Source organism: Scyliorhinus torazame, chromosome 17, assembly GCF_047496885.1.
Source record: "Scyliorhinus torazame isolate Kashiwa2021f chromosome 17, sScyTor2.1, whole genome shotgun sequence".
Lineage (NCBI taxonomy): Eukaryota > Metazoa > Chordata > Chondrichthyes > Carcharhiniformes > Scyliorhinidae > Scyliorhinus > Scyliorhinus torazame.
The window spans coordinates 4,740,167-4,767,757 of NC_092723.1; the positions used below are offsets into that span (position 1 = coordinate 4,740,167).

Consider the following 27,591-nt stretch of genomic DNA (forward strand, 5'->3'; position numbering starts at 1 on the left):
TTGTCAGTCCTTGGTGGAGATATGGGGGCAAGTTGACAATGGGAGCTGGCTTAGCGGGTCCTTGTTTACAACCAGCGTGCCCGGGTGATGCTCAAGCATGTACTATGCCACTAACAATAGGGCCCAACGCTGTGCTGGGCAGATGCTATTGGCGGAATCATCTTGTCCTCTTTAAATAAGCTGAGCAATGGCTTGTGGTCTGCTCTGATGGAGAAACAATGCCCGTACACAGTGATGAAATGTCTTAACTGCAAAAACGACGGCCAGCCAATCTTTCTCAATCTAAGCATTGCTGCACACGGCAGCGTTAGGCTATCGGTCTCTCCTTTCCATTGTCTACGCAGTGGGATAACACCACCCCAATTCTACATGGGGAGGCAACACAAGACTAAAAGGGGCTTTGAGGGGTTGTAGTGGCAAGAGTCGCTGCATCACCCTGGTGAAAGCCTCCACACCCGCTCTTCTTGCTGTGCCCTCCATACACGCTCCCCTTGCTGTGCCCTCCATACCCGCTCTTCTTGCTGTGCCCTCCACACCCGCTCTTCTTGCTGTGCCCTCCACACCCGCTCTTCTTGCTGTGCCCTCCACACCCGCTCCCCTTGCTGTGCCCTCCTCACCCGCTCTTCTTGCTGTGCCCTCCACACCCGCTCCCCTTGCTGTGCCCTCCACACCCGCTCTCCTTGCTGTGCCCTCCAAACCCGCTCTTCTTGCTGTGCCCTCCACACCCGCTCTTCTTGCTGTGCCCTCCACACCCGCTCTTCTTGCTGTGCCCTCCACACCCGCTCTTCTTGCTGTGCCCTCCACACCCGCTCTTCTTGCTGTGCCCTCCACACCCGCTCTCCTTGCTGTGCCCTCCACACCCGCTCTTCTTGCTGTGCCCTCCACACCCGCTCCCCTTGCTGTGCCCTCCATACCCGCTCCCCTTGCTGTGCCCTCCACACCCGCTCTCCTTGCTGTGCCCTCCATACCCGCTCCCCTTGCTGTGCCCTCCACACCCGCTCTCCTTGCTGTGCCCTCCACACCCGCTCCCCTTGCTGTGCCCTCCATACCCGCTCCCTTTGCTGTGCCCTCCATACCCACTCTCCTTGCTGTGCCCTCCACACCCGCTCTCCTTGCTGTGTCCTCCATACCCGCTCTCCTTGCTATGCCCTCCACACCCACTCCCCTTGCTGTGCCCTCCACACCCGCTCTTCTTGCTGTGCCCTCCACACCCGCTCCCCTCGCTGTGCCCTCCACGCCCGCTCTTCTTGCTGTGCCCTCCACACCCGTTCCTGATGTTTTTTCAACAGCGCCTGCAGTTGTGCAGCGATGGTCACCACGTTAGGATTAAACTTCCAGTAATAATTCACAATTCCCCAAAGCAACGTCAATTTAGTTACTTTCTCTCTCCGATGGGCTCATCTGATTGCTCGCACCTTCTCCTCTACTGCGCGAAAGCCGTCTCGGTCGACACTGTATCCTAAATACATGACATCTTCTGCGTCAAAAATGCATTTTGCTCTCTTAAGGTAGTTGCCTGTCACTGTTGTACCCGCGGTGGTGAATGGGTCCCCGTGTACCGTGCCAAGCTCAGCGTCTCTCAAGTTCAAGTGCTGGATTCCTGTCCAGATCCTTTCCCACATCTGCCATCCTATCACTGAGGCTGCCTCCCCCATGTCCCGTTCCATTATGAGTGGGTTGCAATTCAACTGCAAGCACTTATCCTTGTCGGGCTGCGCTCGGTGGAGGGTCCTGGCGCTAGGTGGGCGTCTCCCTTGACCAAGGCGACACGCTTATTTTCGTGGTGTTTCTGGTCTCTGTGGTTTCTTCGGCCACAAGTGCCCCTCCTCTGTGAGTCCTCCTCCACTGGTTCAGGGGGCGATGTCCTGCCTGGATGAAGAGGCCTGGACAGTGTTTGGGCAAGGGCTGGATCCCAGAGGTTCTTTTCCAAGGAGAAGTCGCTCGTCTGAATGGGAGGCATCTTACCCTATTCACCTCCATCTCTGACATACCTCATGGACTTCCTTCTCCGCGATCTCCCATGAGACAGAGATCTCGATGCCCCTTTTTAGGGGCCAGCAATTCCTGCTTGGTCACCGATGTTATTAAACCGAAACACAAGGCAAACCCAAAGCATGTCCGATAGGGATGGCTCATAGTCGCAGTGTTCCATCAGTTTGCATAAGTGTGCCAGAAACTCAGTGACCAAACCTCCTGGGGTTCTCTCGGCCGTATTGAATCAATATGTTTGGACAATGACCGACAACTTAGGGTCATAGGGGTTTGTTACGAGCCCCCCAATACATCAAAGGCTTGGAGTCTGGCGCCAGAGGGTAGATTAGCTCCTGTATGAAACTGAAAGTGGGGAACCCACAGGCTGGTAAAAGAATCACCTTTTGGCGATCCCCTAGTAATGGCGTTCGCCCTGAAAAAAGAGCACGTACGCTCTGCATTCCGAACCCAGTCTTCCACACTCGCATCAAAAGATTTGAGTCCAGCAAGAGCAGGATTTTTGAACCAGTGCTGATCTCGCTCCTTCATGTGGAGGTGCAGCTGTGGTCAAGTCTCCAGCAACGCTGCCTGTCGTTTCCTTTCACCCTCATCCCAATATTTTAGTGAACGAGGAGCCCCTAAAGGTGAGTCTAAAGTAGTTCATTCCCACCCACTGTTTGGAAATTCAGCAACTAAGCAGCAGTCCAGGTCCCAGCCGGGACCATCCTGAGATGCCAGCCCCTTCTTGGGGCAACTTTTATCTTGGGGAATTAACAGGACCTGCAGTTGGGACTCTGTCCCTTGACGCGTTATTCACCCTGGGGTAACACGGACTGCAACTGGATGCAGTTGTACTGGAAAGCCGACACCAAACTTAGACGTTGGTTCAATACGATTTATTGAACTGCTATAACAATGCACACTGCTTGCTGTGGGTTGACACTCTACTACTCTAAGTGTGCTAACTCTACTTAACTAGACCAGACTAGCTCTGGACCACGTGTAGAAGGTGCTAAATGATATATACACCCTGACTGTCACTACAGTTGTCACCAGTGGAAAGAGGCGGAGTGCTGATGCCTCGTGTGTTTTATAGTGGGAGACCACCTTCTAGTGTTCTGTCTGGTGATTGGTTGTGTTCTGTCCTGTGTGTTGATTGGCTAACCTAGGTGTCTGTCGCTGCCTGTCTTTACCTCATTATGTGCATGAGTGCACATTATGACACCCCTCGCAGAGCCCCATGGGGAGATCGATCGGCCATCCCCGTGGATCTCATGGGGGTGATAACACTATGGGGGCCGGTTTTGATCAGTTGGCTGGACATCTTGTGACACAGAGCAAGGCCAACAGCGTGGTTTCAATTCCCGTCCCCACTGGGGTTATTCATGAAGGCTCCGCCTTCTCAACCTTGCCCCTCGCCTGAGGTGCGGGTGATCTTCAGATTAAATCACCAGGAGTCAACTCTCTCCCTCCAAAGCGAAAAGCAGCCGGTGGTGATCTGGGACTATGGCAATTTTATTTTACTTTTTTAAAAATGTATATACTTTAAAATTTTATTTTATATCTCTTTACCGGTAGGTTCAATGGTTGAAACGTAACAAATTTGGAGGTGCCATGGTCTGGGCTTTGGATCTCGATGATTTTAATGGAACTAAATGCAATCAAGGAGTTTACCCTTTGATCAACACATTGAAATCCCTCCTTCACGTTGGTGATTCTGGTAAGTTATTATATATAAAACCCAACTGTAAGGATTCTCCTGTTGAACCATTGTTTGTTCATTGTTTTCTCCTTTTAATTTCTGTTATTCTATTGGCAATGAATGATTAATAATTTTAAAGCAAAGTGGTTTGCCTTTAATTCGAGCAGAGGCCTGTGTTAGTTACACTGAACGCTGACATGTGACCTCTGGGCAAAGCCGTCTGCAGGAAGCTGTTTACATTTCAAATCAGCAGATTCCAGGAAGTTCAGCGCTGACACACTTTGATAGACTTGGCTGTCGGCCAATGGACTGACTGGAATTACTGGGTCTTGACAATGGCCCCTGTTGATTGGTTGAGGTTTTCTCTGTGTGACTGTGTTTTCTCTTTTAGTTTCATTTTGAACTCAGAACTGGAGAAAGCTCTTTGTATTTCTCTCCCTGAAATGCGAGAACCGCTCTGAAACCCCCGGCTGGGAACTCTGTTCTCTCCTCAGTAAAGCCAGAGGTCATCCTGGTGATACAGGAAACCAATTCAGTTTAGAACTCTGGCTAAATAAGGCTGAGGTGAGCCAAGGGAGTCTTAAGAATTAAACAGGTTTGAGGCTGTACTTTGAGTGAAAGCCCAGGTTAACAAAGGTTAAAGTGACTCCCCATCAGAAATCCTGTTGTCTGGGAGTACTGACTGAATGCACCTTCCAGAAGATCATCACTAACACAACATCGGTGGCTTCAGTCACTAAGCATCCTGGGAGGACAGCCTGCAGCAAGGACTCCAACATCACAAGCAAGAGCTCTCTCTATTCATCTTAATCCCTTCCCTCTCCCTCTTGTTTGTCTGCCATGTGTGTGTTTGGGTAGATGGTGGGACAGTAGAAGGGGGGCTTGTAGATTAGCTGTCCATTATTCTGTTTTAATTATTGCATGTATCAACTTTGTTTCTGTTATAATGAACAGTTGTAGTCAATTTACAAACCTGGGGCGGGATTCTCCGATATTGGCGCGATGTCCGCCGACCGGCGCCAAAAACGCCGCAAATCAGTCCGGCATCGCGCCGCCCCAAAGGTGCGGAATTCTCCGCATCTTGAGGGGCCGAGCCCTCACCTTGAGGAGCTAGGCCCGCGCCGGACTGATTTCCGCCCCACCAGCTGGCGGGAAAGGCCTTTGGTGCCCCGCCAGCTGGCGCGGAAATGACTTTGCCATGCGGCGCGTGGGGCAGCATGGTAGCATTGTGGATAGCACAATTGCTTCACAGCTCCAGGGTCCCAGGTTCGATTCCGGCTTGGGTCACTGTCTGTGCGGAGTCTGCACGTTCTCCCCGTGTGTGCGTGGGTTTCCTCCGGGTGCTCCGGTTTCCTCCCACAGTCCAAAGATGTGCAGGTTAGGCGGATTGGCCATGATAAATTGCCCTTAGTGTCCAGAAATTGCCCTTAGTGTTGGGTGGGGTTACTGGATTATGGGGATAGGGTGGAGGTGTTGTCCTTGGGCAGGGTGCTCTTTCCAAGAGCCGGTGCAGACTCGATGGGCTGAATGGCCTCCTTCTGCATTGTAAATTCTATGATAATCTATGCGCGGGAGCGTCAGCGGCCGCTCACGGCATTCCCGCGCATGTGCAGTGGAGGGGGTCTCTTCCGCCTCCGCCATAGTGGGGACCATGGCGAAGGCGGAAGGAAAAGAGTGCCCCCAGGGCACAGGCCCGCCCGTGGATTGGTGGGCCCCGATCGCGGGCCAGGCCACCGTGGGGGCACCCCCGGGGCCAGATCGCCCCGCGCCCCCCCCCCAGGACCCCGGAGCCCGCCCGCGCCGCCTTGTCCCGCTGGTAAGAGAGGGGGTTTGATTCTCGCCGGCGGGACAGGCATTACAGCAGCATTCGGCCCATCGCGGGCCGGAGAATCGCCGGGGTGGGGGCCCGCCAACTGGCACGGCGCGATTCCCACCCCCACCGAATATCCGGTGCCGGAGAATTCGGCAACCAGCGGGGGCGGGATTCACGCCGACCCCTGGCGATTCTCCGACCCGGCGGGGGGTCGGAGAATCCTGCCCCTGGTGTCTGTAACTTATTGAGCAGTCAAGGGGCCAAATATTTTGCAAATTCTAAATAAATTATTGATTAATCCACTGGTGTTGGGACTCCAGGGTCTGTGGGCCTGAAACTGCCAAGCATTAAACCAGGGTATCGTAACATTAACTGGGGGCTCAGGTCCAGGACTTGGAACATTAGATGGTGAATTTGGGTTGCAGTGTAAATTAAAAAGAGAGCCAGGTTTATAGAGATATAACAGGATGCCTCTGGAAGCTGTTAAGCATTTTCTTCAGGTCGAGGAGTTAACTCTAGCTTACTTCACAAAGAGTCGCTAGTCGCATTGGCAGGTGAATTAAAAATAGATGTGCTAGCCAAAGCTACAAAGACAGAGGCAATTGATGCAAAACATTTAAATCTGATGAGATATTAGTAGTACAGGGAAGCCAACGAGATGGTGTAACATCAGGGACGCCGTCTGGTGGAGAAACTGGGTCGGAGAGATTTTATTTGCAGTTAGAACATGAAAGGGAATTAAAGGAAATAGAAATGAAAATGCAACAAAAACAGAGAGGGAATGGCTGGGAAGCTACCAGAACATCGAGGCCTGGTACAGAATTCAATCGTGGTATTTTTAAGTTTAAAGATGCTCTCACAAAATTCAAACAGAAGGAAGTAGAATATTCTTTAGAACTTTTGAGGAAATTGCAGCCAAACAGGGGGCGAAATTCTCCTACCCGCCCCGCCACATTTCTGCGCCGACCGGCCGGCGGGAGTCTCCGTAACACCGGCCGGTCAATGGGGTTTCCCATTGTGGGGCAGCCCCACGCCGTCGGGAAACCCCCGGGCGCCAGCAGAACGGAGACTCCCGCCGGCGGAGAATGACGCCCAGGGTGTTTATGCTGCCCTCACAGAGCAGGAGTCTAAGGATTTTGAGATGGTAAAAAAGGCCATTCTGGATGCATACAAATTGGTTCCCGAAGCATATTTTGGAATTTAAGGAGACAGCTGGGACAGACGTACGGACATTTGGAGTTGTGACTACCAATGAGGCTCTGAGAGAGGTCATCCTCTTAGAGGAGTTTAAGAATTCCTCACCTTTGATAATGAGAACCCGTGTTGAAGACCAGAGGGTGAAAATCGCCCAACAAGCAGTCATTCAGACTGACGATTACGAGCTGATCCATAAATTTAAACATTTGTTCCATCACCCCCATCATTTTGAAAAGGATTGGGATTGGGAGAGTGAAAGCAAGGCAGGTAGCCAAGGTAGAGAAATGCTGGTCTGGCCTAAATGTGACCCCCAGACTCATATCAATGTGATGGACTCTTAATTGCCCTCAGAAATGGCCGGGCATGCCACTGAGTTGAAGGGCAATAAGGGATGGGAAATAGATTCCGGCCTTTGCAGCGTCCCCACATCCCGTAAAGGAATAGAAAAAATAGGGAGGGATGTGGCTGAGCTCACCATACCTGGTGCACACGTGACGCACAATGCTGATGCGGCCAATCTTGGTGTTGCTGGAGAGGAGAAGGTGGAGGTGGCAGAGACGAGGACGATCTGGATGTGGTGGAGCCAAATAGAGGAGCACGGTGGCACAGTGGCTAGCACTACTGCCTCACAGCGCCAGGGACATGGGTTCAATTTCAACCTCGGGTGACTCTCTGTGTAGAGTTTGCACTTCCGCCCCATGACTGCATGGGTTTCCTCCGGGTGCCCTTCCCCCGCAACCCCCCCTCGCACCCCCCACCCTCTCTCCCCCGCACCCCCCCCACCCTACCCTCGCACACTCACTCACACACTCACTCACCCTCTCACACACCCTCTCACTCACCCTCACACACGCATTCAACCCCTCACTCACCCTCACACACTCACTCACACACTCACTCACACACTCACTCACCCTCTCGCTCACCCTCTCACTCACCCTCACACACGCATTCAACCCCTCACTCACCCTCACACACTCACTCACACACTCACTCACACACTCACTCACCCTCAACTCTCACTCACCCTTTCACTCACCCTCACACACTCACACACTCACTCACCCTCTCGCTCACCCTCTCACTCACCCTCACACACGCATTCAACCCCTCACTCACCCTCACACACTCACTCACACACTCACTCACACACTCACTCACCCTCAACTCTCACTCACCCTTTCACTCACCCTCACACACTCACACATTCACTCACCCTCGCACTCACCCTCTCACTCACCCTCACACACTCACTCACACACTCACTCACACACTCACTCACCCTCAACTCTCACTCACCCTTTCACTCACCCTCACACCTTCACACACTCACTCACCCTCTCACACACCCTCTCTCTCCCTCACCCTCATACACTCACTCACCCTCTCGCTCACCCTCTCACTCACCCTCACACACTCATTCAACCCCTCACTCACCCTCACACACTCACTCACACACTCACTCACACACTCACTCACCCTCAACTCTCACTCACCCTTTCACTCACCCTCACACACTCACACATTCACTCACCCTCTCACTCACCCTCTCACTCACCCTCACACACTCACTCACACACTCACTCACACACTCACTCACCCTCAACTCTCACTCACCCTTTCACTCACCCTCACACCCTCACACACTCACTCACCCTCTCACACACCCTCTCTCTCCCTCAACCTCATACACTCACTCACCCTCTCACTCACACTCTCACTCATCCTCACACACTCACTTGCACACTCACTCACCCTCACACACTCACTCGCACGCTCACTCACCCTCTCACTCACCCTCTCACTCACCCTCTCACTCACCCTCACACACTCACTCACACACTCACTCACACACTCACTCACCCTCTCACTCACCCTCACACACTCACTTACACACGCACTCACCCTCACACATTCACTCACCCTCACACACACCCTCTCTCTCCCTCACCCTCATACACTCACTCACCCTCTCACTCACCCTCTCACTCACCCTCGCACACTCACTCACACACTCACTCACCCTCTCACTCACCCTCACAAATTCACTCACCCTCACCCACTCACTCACACACTCACTCACCTTCTCACTCACCCTCTCACTCACCCTCACACACTCACTCACCCTCTCACTCACCCTCACACACTCACTCACCCTCACACACTCACTCACACACTCACTCACCCTCACAAATTCACTCACCCTCACCCACTCACTCACCCTCTCACTCACCCTCTCACTCACACACTCACTCGCACACTCACTCACCCTCACACACTCACTCACACACTCACTCACCCTCTCTCTCCCTCACCCTCATACACTCACTCACCCTCTCACTCACACTCTCACTCACCGTCTCACTCACCCGCTCACTCACCCTCACACACTCACTCACCCTCACACTCACCCTCACACACCCTCACACAATCACTTACCCTTACACACTCACTCACATACTCACTCACCCTCACACACTCACTCGCCCTCACACTCCCCCTCACACACTCACTCACCCTTTCTCTCACTCACCCTCACACACTCACTCATACACTCACTCACACACTCACTCGCCCTCAACTCTCACTCACCCTCTCACTCACCCTCACAAATTCACTCACCCTCACACACTCACTCACACACTCACTCACCCTAACACTCACCCTCACTCACCCTCACTCACCCTCTCCATCACCCTCACACATTCACTCACACTCTCACTCACCCTCACACACTCACTCACACTCACTCACCCTCACACACTCACACATTCACTCACGCTCTCACTGACCCTCTCACTCACCCCCGCCCTCACCCTCTCACTCACCCTCACACACTCACACATTCGCTCACGCTCTCACTGACCCTCACACTCACCCCCGCCCTCACCCTCTCACTCACCCTCGCACTCACACACTCACTCACCCTCACTCACCCTCACACACTCACTCACACTCACCCTCTCACTCACCCTCTCACTCACACACTCACTCACCCTAACACTCACCCTCACTCACCCTCTCCCTCACCGTCACACACTTACTCACCCTCACATACTCACTCACCCTCACACACTCACTCACCCCCTCACGCATCCTCACACACTCACACATTCACTCACGCTCTCACTCACCCTCTCACTCACCCTCGCACTCACACACTCACTCACCCTCACCCTCGCACTCACACACACACACTCGCTCACTCACTCACACACTCACTCACCCTAACACTCACCCTCACTCACACACTCACTCACCCTCGCACTCACCCTCGCTCACACACTCACTCACCCTCACACTCACCCTCGCTCACACACTCACTCACCCTCGCACTCACACACTCACACAAATCTCACACATTCCAAATTCGCTCACATTCAATGTACTCCATCACCATCATTCTCCCTTGACCCTCATTCACTTAAGCCTCACTCACTCATTCATCTTCACTCACTCAAGAGCCCTCACTCATCCACTATCACTCACCCACCCTCTCTCTCCAAACAGGAGAGGTGTGTGTGTGTGTGGGGGGTGGGTGGGGGTGGGGTTGGGGGGGTGGGGGGGGGTGGGGGGGAGCAGGGTAAAGGTGAGGTAAAATTACAGAAAATGAGAGGAAGTGGGGGAGAGTAGGAGGAAAGTGGCAAAGAGAGGGGGAGAGTGGAGCACAACATAATGAAGCTCTTGATGATTTAGATGCCAGTATTTTGATTAAATCAGATTTCCATTTTGTTTTGCAGAGGATCTCCCATCATCCCAAACCACACCTTCACCGATAACCGGGCCACTCAAACCAAGGTCCAATGTTGCAATTGCTACCCCTCAAAACAGTGGAAGCAACTGGTGCCAGGGGAGACCGCACGGCTCGTATGTTGATCCAAATGATCGCCATAAATATTACGTTTGTGACAATGACCGAACCTTCCATCAGGATTGCCCTGCTAATTTGGTCTTTGTTGAAGATTGCCACTGTTGCAATTGGCCTCATTAATCATATCAGATTTGGTCGTGACAGATTGCTTCAAAAATTTAATGAAAAATGAAAGAATGTAAAATGAAAATGAATTTGGTGATGAGCTGATTGGTCATTGCATTGATCAGAATTCAACGTGATAGCGTAAACGTGTCCCATATTAACCATAGCTGCATTGCATTTTCATTAAACTGTAACTTTTCATTAAGCTGCTTTATCGCTAAAAATTAAATTGCAGAGAATCACACAGAGAGGAATGCTTTCACTATTTACCAGTGGAAACAGATAGTGCCATCAAAGAGCAATCTGAGAATGATAAATGTGTGATTTTAGAATCAGCTCTGTATGCAGTAAATCATGACCTGCTTGACTGGTCAAAGCTGTCTTATTTTTCCTGCATTCCCATGTGCTCCAAGTTTGCTCGAGAGGCCTTTTACACAGGAGTAAAATAAAATAAGATTCAATATCATGGATTGAACATGTTCTGTTATTTTGTTTTGGATTAACTTGAACCCACACAAAAGCTTTTTTGAGGTCAATGGTTGATAAATAGGCGAGCACAGTTGTACGCAGGCAAAAATGTCAATTTACTTTATAAATGATAGGTGGGTATCTAATTTTTGGAGCATTTTCATATCAGAAACATGGAGGATTGACAAACAGTGAGGGATGGTACAAATTGACTGCAACAGGACATAGATAGACCATCAGAATAGACAACCCTGTGCCCATGTATTGTTAAATAGGCCAGGCACACCTGCAATGATGATCTTGCCATCACTGACTTTCTCTGACTACAACATTCTGGCAATTTCCATTCTGCCTTTAAGGGAGAACAGCATAATGTCACCAGGAGGGCAGTGTGTCATAACATCTGGACTTAGTTTCACTTTTGTTTTGGAGTAGAGCACAGCACACACAACTCTACTGCAGAGGCCTTCAACATTTCTATCTGTGTCTGTCTGTTCCAATGTCGCGAGTCTCAATAAACGAACCAACAACATGTTTGACCAATAAATGATTGGTGCCTTTATATTAAAACAACAACACAACATGGTTCTCATCAGTTGTCAAGTAACCTGACAGCAGGATTAAGTCCAGGTATGACATGGTGAACACTTTGGAACATACAACCGGTGTTACGACACGCTGGGCGAGTGCCAGTCACTCCAACCCCAGAGTCCCAACATAAGTGAATTAACCAATAATTTGTCTTTTCTGAAGATCTTTAACCCTTGACTGCTCCAATGAGTTACAGACACCAAGTAAAACATCAACAAACTATTTATTAATAAAAAGGAGAAAAGATGAACAAATAAGGAAATAAAAGGATAACCGTCCACCAGACTACCTAATCCCAAAATTCCATCTCACCCTCTACCCGACACACACAAGACAGGCACAAGGTAAGGGCCGGCGAGGAATATAATAAAATAGGGATTCAAGGGGAAGGTCTGAGATGAGTCTTCACTACTGTGGTTGTAGCCTCTGTGAAATAGATTTGCTCGAGAGGTTCAGGTTGGCGCAATTCCGTCCTTTGACCACCAGATGGCGTTTACCTAAGAATTCCAGGTCATACGATTCCGCCCTTCGGCCATCAGATAATAATAATAATCTTTATTATCAAAAGTAGGCTTACATTAACACTGCAATGAAGTTACTGTGAAAAGCCCCTCGTCGCCACATTCCGGCGCCTGTTCGGGTACACAAAGGGAGAATTCCGAATGTCCAATTCACCTAACAGCACGTCTTTCAGGGCCTGTGGGAAGAACCTGGAGCACCCGGAGGTAACCCACGTGGACACGGGGAGAACGTGCAGACTCCACACAGACAGAGACCCAGCCAGGAATCGAACCTGGGGCCCTGGAGTTGTGAAGAGACAGTGCTAACCACTGTGCTACCATGCTGCCATGCTGCCCACTGAGCGGATGGAGGTATTCCTGGAAGGCTGAGATCAGTGCAGATCTTGTCACCGGCTATCAGATGACTTCACCAACTACAGGCGCTGATAGGAGAACATTGAAAATCTTATATGCACTGATTGGCTGCTTGCCAAGTCAATCAAACGACATCACAAATTCTGCCAGAGAACCAGCCTCCCTGAACAGGCGCCGGAATGTGGCGACTAGGGGCTTTTCACAGTAGCTTCATTGAAGCCTACTCGTGACAATAAGCGATTTTCATTTCATTTCATTAAAGGGGGTGTTTTCAGACCAGCCAATCTGAAAGAGGGTTATCCCCAGTGTCCAAAGTCTCCCATTTAAACAGAAATCCCAAAGGCTGCAGTAACTTTGTAGCAACCAACCTGAAGAATGGATATCAGAACAGGCAGCAGGAGGGGCATTAACAGGGAACACAGGACATCCAGACAATGTCCAAACATACCTCTCCCCCTAAAGGAATAAAACATCTAGACATGTATGTTTCATTACGATGTACGCAGGACACACAGCACCCACACATACCTGTCTAACCCAGCCCCAATACAATCCCCTTCCCGGCTTCGGCATTAATGGCCAATTTAACTTGGAGCACACACGGAGAAATAAATACTTGTACTCACATTATTGTCTCTGGAAAATACTAACACAACAAACGATTGCGATGATGACTCTGACAAAAAACTCTTGTGTTCTGTTTTTTTAATGTCTCTGTAAATGCAAGTATCTAACAGTTTGGAGATGAAGGGCTGGCCAACACCTATTCATCCTCCGACATGGCCGTTGACATCCCACACTCTCCTCGCCGTTCCGTAGACCACAACGAAGTTGCAGTTTCCTGCAGCAGGTCCAGCATGCATCACTCCTCAGTTTCTATCTGAGCCAATCTCTGTGGTGGTAGTCGAGACGGAGGCGGCTTTGGTGGTCCAAATGGTTGGAGGTCGCAACAGGGGTAGTTAACGGAATCTATATTCCATTGGACCTGCCCTAGACCTACCTCTTGCTGACCCTCAGGAGCCTTCCTGACTGTCCCATGAACTTCTGCACCAACTTTGAGAGTTTCCGACAATCACGCTACAGGTAGGGTTATTAATGCTGAATGTAGGAGTGGATTCACTGATAACCAATAGGCCCTTTTCAACCTGACTGGCCCTGCATTAACTCTTCTCCTTCACCGTGCCACCTTCAGCAACAGGAGTCGCTGAGGGGTCAGACCGCTCAAAGTTAATTGACTCAAAGGGCACGAGGGGCTGGTTTAGCACACTGGGATAAATCGCTGGCTTTTAAAGCAGACCAAGCAGGCCAGCAGCACGGTTCAATTCCCGTACCAGCCTCCCCGAACAGGCGCCGGAATGTGGCGACTAGGGGCTTTTCACAGTAACTTCATTGAAGCCTACTTGTGACAATAAGCGATTTTCATTTCATTTCATTTCACTATTCCAGGGTTGGCAACTTTTACGTCTTCATTGGAGTTTTTGTAACCATCACCTGCACCCCCACTTTCAGAATCAGAGTGTGGGACGTCACTGACTCTACAACCAGCTTGGGTTTCCCTGGTCTCCGTGTTTGTAGAACGACTACAGGATTCGCTAACACCTTTCCCTTAACTTCCGAAAAGGATTGATGGCCAACTACTTCAGCTTCTTGGCTATCAACCTCTGTTTATCTCGAAGAGACACTGTAAACCTTCAAAAGGATGTGGGTCGACCAGCCGCTCGCTTACTCCTTCTGGTTCTCGTCCTGACTAACTGACGCTGTGCAGTCAGGTTCTTTTCCCCCAGGACCAGCCTGCTCTGGGAACATCTTCCACCTGAAGGGAGTGGCAATGGGTTTATCTCAAGAAGCGGTAACAAACTACCTTTTAACAAGTCCACTTCACCCGCCTCCTCCAGGCTTCTAACTCTTTGACGAGCTCTGGAAGAATTGCTCGTCAGTGGTCCAAGCTCATTTGGTGACGGGTCAGCACGTCACAGTCACACTCGAGATCAAAGTCAAGACTGTCGTCTGAATCTTCCTCCCGACTATCACTCTTACAACAACCATTCACCATCACTTTGTAACCAGGACCTATGTCGAAGTCAAGACTCTTCTCTAATTCCTCAGCCATACGGACACAGTCATTACTGCCATGGTCACTTGAAGCATGCTCAACAGCCATCAAAATCTCTGTCACTAAGTTCTCTGCTGCCCAATGAGTCTTCCTAGCTCCTGCATATCTGTCAGTCGACATTTCAGAGGCTAACTGCAGCACTACCTTTGGACTCTATGTAACCATGGGTGAACCTGCACCTTCACTCCCGCTAACGAGTTCCAGACACCAGATTTATGAGTAAAACATGAACAACCTATTTACTAATAAAAAGGAGGAAAGATGAATAACTGGAATAACCGTCCGCCAGGCTACCTAATCCCAAGATCCCCTCCCACCCTCTGCCCAGTCACACACAAGACAAAAAGAGGGTAACAATGGGGCAAGATAATTATTGGCTGAAGCTAGACAGAGCGGAGCCACAAACAGGATGTGTGAGTAACTTTTACCTTAGATGGACTTGGATGTCCTTAATCTCGTTAACCTTTAACAATTTATGTTTGGGTGATGTGACATTTGGCTGGTGGAAGGTTACACCCCATTCTGGGCAGTGGACGTGGACGATAACGACTGGTTGAAACTAGACAGAATGGAGACAATAAACCTTGACGGAACCAGGTCCTTCAACGTACGTGGACAAAAGAGCCAGAAGAGAAAAATGATATAAATGAACCAAACACAGGAGATTTGAACAAGCCATGCGACGCTGAACTGCTGCCCAGAGAATCAGACACAGTAGATTTTACCTTGATTCTGTCACTACTTATATACGTACTGTGAGTATGATTGATTCTTCTAATGTTACACTCGAGCCTTCTTATTCCCACTTGCGATTGCCAAACCAAATCATTACAAAAGTAAAAGCTGAGCAGTTCCACCGTCGGAATTGTTACTGGGGCGAGCTGAGTAAGACTCAGTCTCTGCTTCAATATTTTGCAGTTTTATTTTAACATTTTAACAGATGCAGGTCAGTTGTTGATCTGACGAACTTCCATACTTTTTAACTCAACTTTATATCACGCTCCTGCAGAAGTTGCCCTCAGTCAGTTTATGTCGTGTGGTACGTGCCTGCAATTTGAGTATCAATAAAAATAATATGAATCTTTATTGTCGCAAGTAGGCTTACAATAACACTGAAATGAAGTTACTGTGAAAATCCCCTAGTTGCCTCACTCTGGTGCCTGTTTGGGTACACAGAGGAAGAATTCAGAATGTCCAATTCACCCAATAAGCACTTTTTTCGGGACTTGTGGGAGGAAACCGGAGCACCCGGAGGAAACCCACGCAGACATGGGGAGAACGTGCAGACTCTGCACAGACAGTGACCCAAGCCGGGAATGGAACCTGGGACCCTGGCACTGTGAAACAACAGTGCTAACCACTGTACTACTGTGTCGCCCAATCACACTGTTATCAACTGATCTTTCCTTCTGTGTCTTGTGTGTAAATATTAGGAAGCAGAGGGAATAGTTAGTGATACAGCTGCAGAATATCGAGAAACTGCTTTAACTCTGCCGTCTGGATGGGTCACAGGTATCTCACCAATACTTAAATATCTCCGAGCTTCCGCCACTGAAACACACAACAAACCCGTAAAGATCAGCTGGCTGGAATGTTTTGTGGGGCCTAATTTCTCTTTTATTTGAGCTTGGGAGAACAACTTGTTCACAAAGTTGCGCAAATTCATGGCTCAAAGGTGAATGTTTCAAAAATGTGGAAAATTATCCAATTAATTGTCAGCAGTTTTGAAAGGGTTGGCATAGCACCTCACACCCCATACCCTGTCGCACTCATACATTTCCCCAAATCACATGTCAAAACAGATTGTTACATGGTATTTGGAATTTAAGCGGTAGATAGAACGGGTGCTGCGATTTCCTCCCACCGTCCAAAGATGTGCAGTGGCCTCACTGAATTGCCCCTGAGTGTCCAGGAATGTGGAAGCAGGGTTGTGGGGTTACAGGGGATATGGGGCGTAGTGGACCCAGGTAAGGTGCTCTGTGAGAGGGTCGGTGCAGACTCGATGGGCCGAATGGCCTCCTTCTGCATTGTAGAATTGTAATCAAGGTTTCCATATTACCCATCATCTCCGGCACAGGAGTGAGAAAGAAATGTGACTAAATGAAAGATCGAAGGAAAACCCGAATATTAAAAGACAGAAAGATTGTTGATGCTGTCTTTAATGGGTCAAATAGATCACCCCTGACTGAAGGCCGAATTTATCAAACTGTTAAAGGATCTGGTAAATTTGAACCACATTGATACTTCACAATGACCTGTGTGGCAACAGGTAAAAATGCGGAAATACTGGCAAACAATTCAAAAACATTTTACGGAACCTTAAAAAAGGTGATAACTCAAAAGCAACTTGTATCTGGCTGAAAGAAACCCCACAATGCATACCTAATAACAAGGCCACACGCTGCTCCAAGGTGACTGAATAATTTATTTTGCTAGATTGGATGTTAATCTCATTTTCTCACTTTTTGTATTGTGGTAAAGTTTCCTTTTCACCTGAAAATGCAGCTGTGTCTCCATTTTCAGATGTTTTGAACAGCCCATTCTGAGGGATCTCCCAGCAGATATATTCAATTAGGGGACAGTGGCTGGGGAGATGGTGTTGGCCAAGTGGCAATGTCACTTGTATAATGATCCAGAGATCCAGCCTAATGCTTTTGAGGTTCAAATCCCCCCCATGGCAGCCGATGGGGACATTTAAATACAATTGATAAATCTGGAATTAGAAACTCATCTAATGGTGACCATGAAAACTTTTTTTTAAAATCCCATCTGGTTCACACTGGACTACAGACCCACAGGGACAGGGCTCTCTGCTAACTTAAGTGTGGTTACTCTGTCTGACTGAATCAGACTAGCTCTTAGCCACGTGGTGGAGGTGTGAGATTGTAACAACACCCTTGACTGACTCTCTAGATGTTCATCAGTGGAAAGAGGCGGATTGTGAGTGCCTCATGTCTTTTATAGTCAGATCCCACCCCTGAGTGTCCTACCTGCTTATTGGTCATGTCCTGTTCTCTGTGTCCATTAGCTGCTTGTCTGCATATCATTATGTGTGTGTCTGCATATGATGACATCTCCCCTTTTTTTATGTTTGGATGACATATGTGAGCGTATTTACAAGAATAGGCCAATATTAACATATATACATACGGTGGATGTGAACATATGTACATGTAAAAACAGCTGTCTAATGCGAGAACACAGAAAATAGCAAACAAAACAAATGTTCATAAGTCCAGTCTCTGTGGCTGGCGTCTGGTCCTGGTCGACCGCTGGAGAGGTGGTGGTGGGGACGACAGCGCCTTGATGGGCGGGATTGAAGCCTGACTGGTGGCCTCGTGAGTCGAGGTATCAGGAGGTGGCAAAACAACAGAAGGAAACGGAGAAGAATGTGGTTGCGGGCAGGCAACTTTGCGCAGTGCCCGTCTGTTTCGTCGCACAACAAAACCATCAGCCAGACGTACAACAGATGAGCGGGGGGCAGCCTGTCGAACAACGACAGCTGGAGCTGACCAGCCTCCATCAGGGATCTTGACCCGAACAGTGTCTGCCGGGGATAACACGGGCAAATCGGTGGCATGAGCAGCATCGCCCTGCTTTTGCCGGTCTCGGAGCTGCTGCACCTTCTGCAGCACCGGGAGGTGATCCAGGTTGGGCCCGTGTATGGCTGGAAGTGTTGTTCGCAGGTCTCTGTTCATCAGGATTTGAGCCGGTGACATGCCAGTGGACAGTAGGGTCACCCTGTATGTAAGCAGCGCAAGGTGAATGTCAGACGCAGAATCCGCGGCCTTGCCGATGAGCTGCTTCACTATGTGCACCCCTTTCTCAACTTTTCTGTTTGACTGCGGATAGTGTGGGCTGGAAGTGACGTGTTTGAACTGATGCGACTGGGCAAACAGAGACCATTCATGGCTGCTGAAGCACGGGCCATTGTCACTCATGACAGTGAGTGGGATACCATGCCTGGAGAACGTCTCCTTACAGGCCTTGATGACGGTCCGAGATGTGAGGTCTGAGAGCTTCACGACTTCAGGGTAATTGGAAAAGTAATCAATGATTAACACATAATCACGACCATTTGCATGAAAGACGTCGATGCCAACCTTGGACCACGGGGAGGTTTCGATTTCATGCTGCTGGAGCGTCTCCTTGCTCTGCACTGGCTGGAAGCGTTGACAGTTCGCACAGTTAAGGACGATGTTCGCAATGTCCTGGCTGATCCCGGGCCAGTAGACAGCCTGCCTGGCTCTGCGCCTGCACTTTTCCACACCCAGGTGGCCCTCATGGATTTGACGGAGCACCAAGCTCTGGAGACTGTGTGGAATTACAATCCGGTCCAGATTGAGGAGGATACCATCAACCACCATCAGGTCGTCCTTTACACTGAAAAACTGAGGGCACTGCCCCTTTTGCCAGCCATTGGCTAGGTGTTGCATAACACGCTGCAAGAGGGCGCCTTTGGCATCAGGTCGCAGTAGGATTTTGTACCGATATGGCAAAGTGCCCATCCCGTCAAGCACATCTGGATACTGAGCGAGGATGTCATCAATGCCAGCTTGAAGATCCACGTTGGAGGATGTCGTTGAATAAACCCACTGCACCAGGTTTAGCTTTTTCCAGGCATGCGCGCCCAGTAGGGATGCCCTGTCCGGCTTGACAATTTCAAACCTTAGCCGTGCATGGGTGCTCCGGTTGGAGACGAGTAGATGGCAGGAACCCAGTGCCGTGATGGCATTACGTTATAGTCCAGGAGCTGGCAGGCTGCTGGAAGTACCTTGGAGGGCTTCTTGATGTGTTTGAAGTCTACCTGAGAGAGGAGGTTGGCTGAGGCACCTGTGTCCAGCTTGGACTGGATGGAGCAGCGATTGACCTGCTTCACCGCACGCCATTCGTCCTCCGAATCCACAGCGAGGATGGACTGAATGCGAGATGAGTTAGGTGTGGCGTGTTCACGGTGGTAATGATGCCCACTCGGTAGGCGGACTCCAGGCACTCGTCCTCTGGATCCGTTGTGCTGCCAGGATCAGAATCCTGTAATCGTTGTTGCACATTCTGGACGCGCCGTCGTCGGAATTGGGAGCGCTGGCCCCTGACTGGTGGTGCAGACCTGCACAAGGCTGCATAGTGTCCAGGCTTCCCGCAGTTTAAACATCGCCTGCCTCTTGCAGTGCAGTGTTTCTTTAAGTGGGCGTTGCCGCAGTTTGGGCACGTCATGACGTCGGCGTCGTGACGCGGTGTACGTCGTTGCACATGCGCAGTGCGGTCGGCAGACGTCTGCACCTGTGCAGTGTGGGTGTCGGCCGCTTCGTTATCCCGTTCGCATCGCGCATGCGTGGGGCTCCGGGAAAAGTGTGCGAGTTGGCCGCTGTTTTCAATACTGAGGCGCTGCATCGGGGAGATGGCCTGCACACTCATTGCCTCATGGGAGGCAAGTTTCTCATTTTCATCCGATTTGTTTTGGGAATACCGATTTTCTGGGTGCTCATGCACTGAACATGTTTCAATCGCGACTGGCGGGGCCATATGCTTGATTTTTAAGAGCTGCTCTCAGAGGATCAGAGTGAACTCCAAACAGGATTTGATCTCTGATCATGGAGTCAGCAATATCACCAACGTTGCAGGACAGCGCTAGCAGGCAGGGGCTAGTTAAGAAGGCATTGAAAGATTCATCTTTACCTTGAAGACGTTGTCTGAATATGTAGCGCTCGAAGATTTCATTGGTGTCCACTTCACAGTGACTATCGAACTTGTCCAGGATGGTCTGAAACTTTGTCTTGTCCTGGCCTTCGGTGAAGTTAAACGAGTTGAAGAGTTGGATGGCTTTATCACCGCTATTGAGAGGCAATGCGTGGGGCGCGATTCTCTGCTCCCGCGCCGTTTCAGACAATCACCTGGGGCGCCATTTTTACCTGCGACGCTGCTCCGACGCCCTCCCGCAATTCACCCCAGCAGCGAGAATGGCCCCGTCGAGGTCTGTGCGGTGCAGGCCAGAGAATCGCCCGGGGCCCCCAAAAAGGCGATACTCCGTTCTCCCGATATTCTCTGGCCTGGATGGGCCGAGCGGCCTGCCCAAAACGACGGCTTCACGCCGGCGCCATCCACACCTGGTCGCTGCCGGTGTGAACACCGCAGGAACGCTGGGGGGGTTCGCCTGTGGGGGGGGCGAGGGGGGTTCCTGCAGTGGGGGGGTGCTCAAAGAGGGTCTGGCCCGCTATCGGTGCCCACCGATCGGCGGGCTGGCCTCTCTGAAGGAGGACCTCCTTTCCTCCGCCGCCCCGCAAGATCGATCCGCCATCATCTTTCGGGGCTCATTTACGCGGCACCGGCCCTGTCATTTACGTGGTGCCGCTTTTATGCGCCGCCAAGGCCTGGCGCACGTAAATGACGCGGCACCGCTCCTAGCCCCCCGGGGGAGTGTGAATCGGGGTCTGGGAACGGCCTCCGACGCCGGAGTAAATCACTCCGGTTTTCACTCCGGCGTCGGCACTTAGTCTCCAGATTGGAGAATCGCGCCCGTGATCTTTCTTGCATCAGATGCACCCTCGAGGTCTGAGGCTTCGATGTACAGCAGAAACTTTTGCTTGAATGTCCGCCAGTTGGCAGTGAGATTGCCGGAGGTCCTGAGCTGGTGAGGAGCCTGAATCTTCTCCATGGTGCCGGGATACATTTGCTGGTCGTCACGGAATGGACTGAGGTAAGCCACCTTAAATTAGTAGTCTCCTTTAGGTACACTGGTCTAACACTGGCTGCAACTGGATGCAGCTTAGATCAGAAAGATACTCCAGACCTTGAGGTTGGTTCAATCAGGTTTATTGAACTAATAGCACCGTTAGCACAGCTCTCTGTGAGTTTGACTCTCTGCTAACTTAAGTGTGGTTACTCTGTCTGACTGAATCAGACTAGCTCTTAGCCACGTGGTGGAGGTGTGAGATTGTAACAACACCCTTGACTGACTCTCTAGATGTTCATCAGTGGAAAGAGGCGGATTGTGAGTGCCTCATGTCTTTTATAGTCAGATCCCACCCCTGAGTGTCCTACCTGCTTATTGGTCATGTCCTGTTCTCTGTGTCCATTAGCTGCTTGTCTGCATATCATTATGTGTGTGTCTGCATATGATGACATCTCCCCTTTTTTTATGTTTGGATGACATATGTGAGCGTATTTACAAGAATAGGCCAATATTAACATATATACATACGGTGGATGTGAACATATGTACATGTAAAAACAGCTGTCTAATGCGAGAACACAGAAAATAGCAAACAAAACAAATGTTCATAAGTCCAGTCTCTGTGGCTGGCGTCTGGTCCTGGTCGACCGCTGGAGAGGTGGTGGTGGGGACGACAGCGCCTTGATGGGCGGGATTGAAGCCTGACTGGTGGCCTCGTGAGTCGAGGTATCAGGAGGTGGCAAAACAACAGAAGGAAACGGAGAAGAATGTGGTTGCGGGCAGGCAACTTTGCGCAGTGCCCGTCTGTTTCGTCGCACAACAAAACCATCAGCCAGACGTACAACAGATGAGCGGGGGGCAGCCTGTCGAACAACGACAGCTGGAGCTGACCAGCCTCCATCAGGGATCTTGACCCGAACAGTGTCTGCCGGGGATAACACGGGCAAATCGGTGGCATGAGCAGCATCGCCCTGCTTTTGCCGGTCTCGGAGCTGCTGCACCTTCTGCAGCACCGGGAGGTGATCCAGGTTGGGCCCGTGTATGGCTGGAAGTGTTGTTCGCAGGTCTCTGTTCATCAGGATTTGAGCCGGTGACATGCCAGTGGACAGTAGGGTCACCCTGTATGTAAGCAGCGCAAGGTGAATGTCAGACGCAGAATCCGCGGCCTTGCCGATGAGCTGCTTCACTATGTGCACCCCTTTCTCAACTTTTCTGTTTGACTGCGGATAGTGTGGGCTGGAAGTGACGTGTTTGAACTGATGCGACTGGGCAAACAGAGACCATTCATGGCTGCTGAAGCACGGGCCATTGTCACTCATGACAGTGAGTGGGATACCATGCCTGGAGAACGTCTCCTTACAGGCCTTGATGACGGTCCGAGATGTGAGGTCTGAGAGCTTCACGACTTCAGGGTAATTGGAAAAGTAATCAATGATTAACACATAATCACGACCATTTGCATGAAAGACGTCGATGCCAACCTTGGGACCATGGGGAGGTTTCGATTTCATGCTGCTGGAGCGTCTCCTTGCTCTGCACTGGCTGGAAGCGTTGACAGTTCGCACAGTTAAGGACGATGTTCGCAATGTCCTGGCTGATCCCGGGCCAGTAGACAGCCTGCCTGGCTCTGCGCCTGCACTTTTCCACACCCAGGTGGCCCTCATGGATTTGACGGAGCACCAAGCTCTGGAGACTGTGTGGAATTACAATCCGGTCCAGATTGAGGAGGATACCATCAACCACCATCAGGTCGTCCTTTACACTGAAAAACTGAGGGCACTGCCCCTTTTGCCAGCCATTGGCTAGGTGTTGCATAACACGCTGCAAGAGGGCGCCTTTGGCATCAGGTCGCAGTAGGATTTTGTACCGATATGGCAAAGTGCCCATCCCGTCAAGCACATCTGGATACTGAGCGAGGATGTCATCAATGCCAGCTTGAAGATCCACGTTGGAGGATGTCGTTGAATAAACCCACTGCACCAGGTTTAGCTTTTTCCAGGCATGCGCGCCCAGTAGGGATGCCCTGTCCGGCTTGACAATTTCAAACCTTAGCCGTGCATGGGTGCTCCGGTTGGAGACGAGTAGATGGCAGGAACCCAGTGCCGTGATGGCATTACGTTATAGTCCAGGAGCTAGCAGGCTGCTGGAAGTACCTTGGAGGGCTTCTTGATGTGTTTGAAGTCTGCCTGAGAGAGGAGGTTGGCTGAGGCACCTGTGTCCAGCTTGGACTGGATGGAGCAGCGATTGACCTGCTTCACCGCACGCCATTCGTCCTCCGAATCCACAGCGAGGATGGACTGAATGCGAGATGAGTTAGGTGTGGCGTGTTCACGGTGGTAATGATGCCCACTCGGTAGGCGGACTCCAGGCACTCGTCCTCTGGATCCGTTGTGCTGCCAGGATCAGAATCCTGTAATCGTTGTTGCACATTCTGGACGCGCCGTCGTCGGAATTGGGAGCGCTGGCCCCTGACTGGTGGTGCAGACCTGCACAAGGCTGCATAGTGTCCAGGCTTCCCGCAGTTTAAACATCGCCTGCCTCTTGCAGTGCAGTGTTTCTTTAAGTGGGCGTTGCCGCAGTTTGGGCACGTCATGACGTCGGCGTCGTGACGCGGTGTACGTCGTTGCACATGCGCAGTGCGGTCGGCAGACGTCTGCACCTGTGCAGTGTGGGTGTCGGCCGCTTCGTTATCCCGTTCGCATCGCGCATGCGTGGGGCTCCGGGAAAAGTGTGCGAGTTGGCCGCTGTTTTCAATACTGAGGCGCTGCATCGGGGAGATGGCCTGCACACTCATTGCCTCATGGGAGGCAAGTTTCTCATTTTCATCCGATTTGTTTTGGGAATACCGATTTTCTGGGTGCTCATGCACTGAACATGTTTCAATCGCGACTGGCGGGGCCATATGCTTGATTTTTAAGAGCTGCTCTCAGAGGATCAGAGTGAACTCCAAACAGGATTTGATCTCTGATCATGGAGTCAGCAATATCACCAACGTTGCAGGACAGCGCTAGCAGGCAGGGGCTAGTTAAGAAGGCATTGAAAGATTCATCTTTACCTTGAAGACGTTGTCTGAATATGTAGCGCTCGAAGATTTCATTGGTGTCCACTTCACAGTGACTATCGAACTTGTCCAGGATGGTCTGAAACTTTGTCTTGTCCTGGCCTTCGGTGAAGTTAAACGAGTTGAAGAGTTGGATGGCTTTATCACCGCTATTGAGAGGCAATGCGTGGGGCGCGATTCTCTGCTCCCGCGCCGTTTCAGACAATCACCTGGGGCGCCATTTTTACCTGCGACGCTGCTCCGACGCCCTCCCGCAATTCACCCCAGCAGCGAGAATGGCCCCGTCGAGGTCTGTGCGGTGCAGGCCAGAGAATCGCCCGGGGCCCCCAAAAAGGCGATACTCCGTTCTCCCGATATTCTCTGGCCTGGATGGGCCGAGCGGCCTGCCCAAAACGACGGCTTCACGCCGGCGCCATCCACACCTGGTCGCTGCCGGTGTGAACACCGCAGGAACGCTGGGGGGGTTCGCCTGTGGGGGGGGCGAGGGGGGTTCCTGCAGTGGGGGGGTGCTCAAAGAGGGTCTGGCCCGCTATCGGTGCCCACCGATCGGCGGGCTGGCCTCTCTGAAGGAGGACCTCCTTTCCTCCGCCGCCCCGCAAGATCGATCCGCCATCATCTTTCGGGGCTCATTTACGCGGCACCGGCCCTGTCATTTACGTGGTGCCGCTTTTATGCGCCGCCAAGGCCTGGCGCACGTAAATGACGCGGCACCGCTCCTAGCCCCCCGGGGGAGTGTGAATCGGGGTCTGGGAACGGCCTCCGACGCCGGAGTAAATCACTCCGGTTTTCACTCCGGCGTCGGCACTTAGTCTCCAGATTGGAGAATCGCGCCCGTGATCTTTCTTGCATCAGATGCACCCTCGAGGTCTGAGGCTTCGATGTACAGCAGAAACTTTTGCTTGAATGTCCGCCAGTTGGCAGTGAGATTGCCGGAGGTCCTGAGCTGGTGAGGAGCCTGAATCTTCTCCATGGTGCCGGGATACATTTGCTGGTCGTCACGGAATGGACTGAGGTAAGCCACCTTAAATTAGTAGTCTCCTTTAGGTACACTGGTCTAACACTGGCTGCAACTGGATGCAGCTTAGATCAGAAAGATACTCCAGACCTTGAGGTTGGTTCAATCAGGTTTATTGAACTAATAGCACCGTTAGCACAGCTCTCTGTGAGTTTGACTCTCTGCTAACTTAAGTGTGGTTACTCTGTCTGACTGAATCAGACTAGCTCTTAGCCACGTGGTGGAGGTGTGAGATTGTAACAACACCCTTGACTGACTCTCTAGATGTTCATCAGTGGAAAGAGGCGGATTGTGAGTGCCTCATGTCTTTTATAGTCAGATCCCACCCCTGAGTGTCCTACCTGCTTATTGGTCATGTCCTGTTCTCTGTGTCCATTAGCTGCTTGTCTGCATATCATTATGTGTGTGTCTGCATATGATGACATCTCCCCTTTTTTTATGTTTGGATGACATATGTGAGCGTATTTACAAGAATAGGCCAATATTAACATATATACATACGGTGGATGTGAACATATGTACATGTAAAAACAGCTGTCTAATGCGAGAACACAGAAAATAGCAAACAAAACAAATGTTCATAAGTCCAGTCTCTGTGGCTGGCGTCTGGTCCTGGTCGACCGCTGGAGAGGTGGTGGTGGGGACGACAGCGCCTTGATGGGCGGGATTGAAGCCTGACTGGTGGCCTCGTGAGTCGAGGTATCAGGAGGTGGCAAAACAACAGAAGGAAACGGAGAAGAATGTGGTTGCGGGCAGGCAACTTTGCGCAGTGCCCGTCTGTTTCGTCGCACAACAAAACCATCAGCCAGACGTACAACAGATGAGCGGGGGGCAGCCTGTCGAACAACGACAGCTGGAGCTGACCAGCCTCCATCAGGGATCTTGACCCGAACAGTGTCTGCCGGGGATAACACGGGCAAATCGGTGGCATGAGCAGCATCGCCCTGCTTTTGCCGGTCTCGGAGCTGCTGCACCTTCTGCAGCACCGGGAGGTGATCCAGGTTGGGCCCGTGTATGGCTGGAAGTGTTGTTCGCAGGTCTCTGTTCATCAGGATTTGAGCCGGTGACATGCCAGTGGACAGTAGGGTCACCCTGTATGTAAGCAGCGCAAGGTGAATGTCAGACGCAGAATCCGCGGCCTTGCCGATGAGCTGCTTCACTATGTGCACCCCTTTCTCAACTTTTCTGTTTGACTGCGGATAGTGTGGGCTGGAAGTGACGTGTTTGAACTGATGCGACTGGGCAAACAGAGACCATTCATGGCTGCTGAAGCACGGGCCATTGTCACTCATGACAGTGAGTGGGATACCATGCCTGGAGAACGTCTCCTTACAGGCCTTGATGACGGTCCGAGATGTGAGGTCTGAGAGCTTCACGACTTCAGGGTAATTGGAAAAGTAATCAATGATTAACACATAATCACGACCATTTGCATGAAAGACGTCGATGCCAACCTTGGGACCATGGGGAGGTTTCGATTTCATGCTGCTGGAGCGTCTCCTTGCTCTGCACTGGCTGGAAGCGTTGACAGTTCGCACAGTTAAGGACGATGTTCGCAATGTCCTGGCTGATCCCGGGCCAGTAGACAGCCTGCCTGGCTCTGCGCCTGCACTTTTCCACACCCAGGTGGCCCTCATGGATTTGACGGAGCACCAAGCTCTGGAGACTGTGTGGAATTACAATCCGGTCCAGATTGAGGAGGATACCATCAACCACCATCAGGTCGTCCTTTACACTGAAAAACTGAGGGCACTGCCCCTTTTGCCAGCCATTGGCTAGGTGTTGCATAACACGCTGCAAGAGGGCGCCTTTGGCATCAGGTCGCAGTAGGATTTTGTACCGATATGGCAAAGTGCCCATCCCGTCAAGCACATCTGGATACTGAGCGAGGATGTCATCAATGCCAGCTTGAAGATCCACGTTGGAGGATGTCGTTGAATAAACCCACTGCACCAGGTTTAGCTTTTTCCAGGCATGCGCGCCCAGTAGGGATGCCCTGTCCGGCTTGACAATTTCAAACCTTAGCCGTGCATGGGTGCTCCGGTTGGAGACGAGTAGATGGCAGGAACCCAGTGCCGTGATGGCATTACGTTATAGTCCAGGAGCTAGCAGGCTGCTGGAAGTACCTTGGAGGGCTTC

General features: G+C 51.1%; 2 protein-coding genes across 3 annotated transcripts in view; both read left to right on the plus strand.

The window, feature by feature from the left end:
• Nucleotides 1-11,125, plus strand: part of LOC140393655 (acidic mammalian chitinase-like) — a 31,962-nt gene extending 20,837 nt beyond the window's left edge. For both annotated transcript variants that reach the window (XM_072479937.1, XM_072479936.1), the window contains exons 11-12: nucleotides 3,550-3,691; nucleotides 10,424-11,125. In XM_072479937.1, coding sequence (XP_072336038.1) covers nucleotides 3,550-3,691; nucleotides 10,424-10,674 — 393 coding nt within the window. In that variant the 3' untranslated portion in view covers nucleotides 10,675-11,125. The remainder of the gene's footprint in view (nucleotides 1-3,549; nucleotides 3,692-10,423) is intronic.
• Nucleotides 11,126-15,319: 4,194 nt separating this feature from the next.
• Nucleotides 15,320-27,591, plus strand: part of LOC140393657 (chitinase-3-like protein 1) — a 107,165-nt gene continuing 94,893 nt past the window's right edge. Inside the window, exon 1 of the mRNA XM_072479939.1 lies at nucleotides 15,320-15,461. The gene's annotated coding sequence lies outside the window, so the exon portion shown is untranslated. The remainder of the gene's footprint in view (nucleotides 15,462-27,591) is intronic.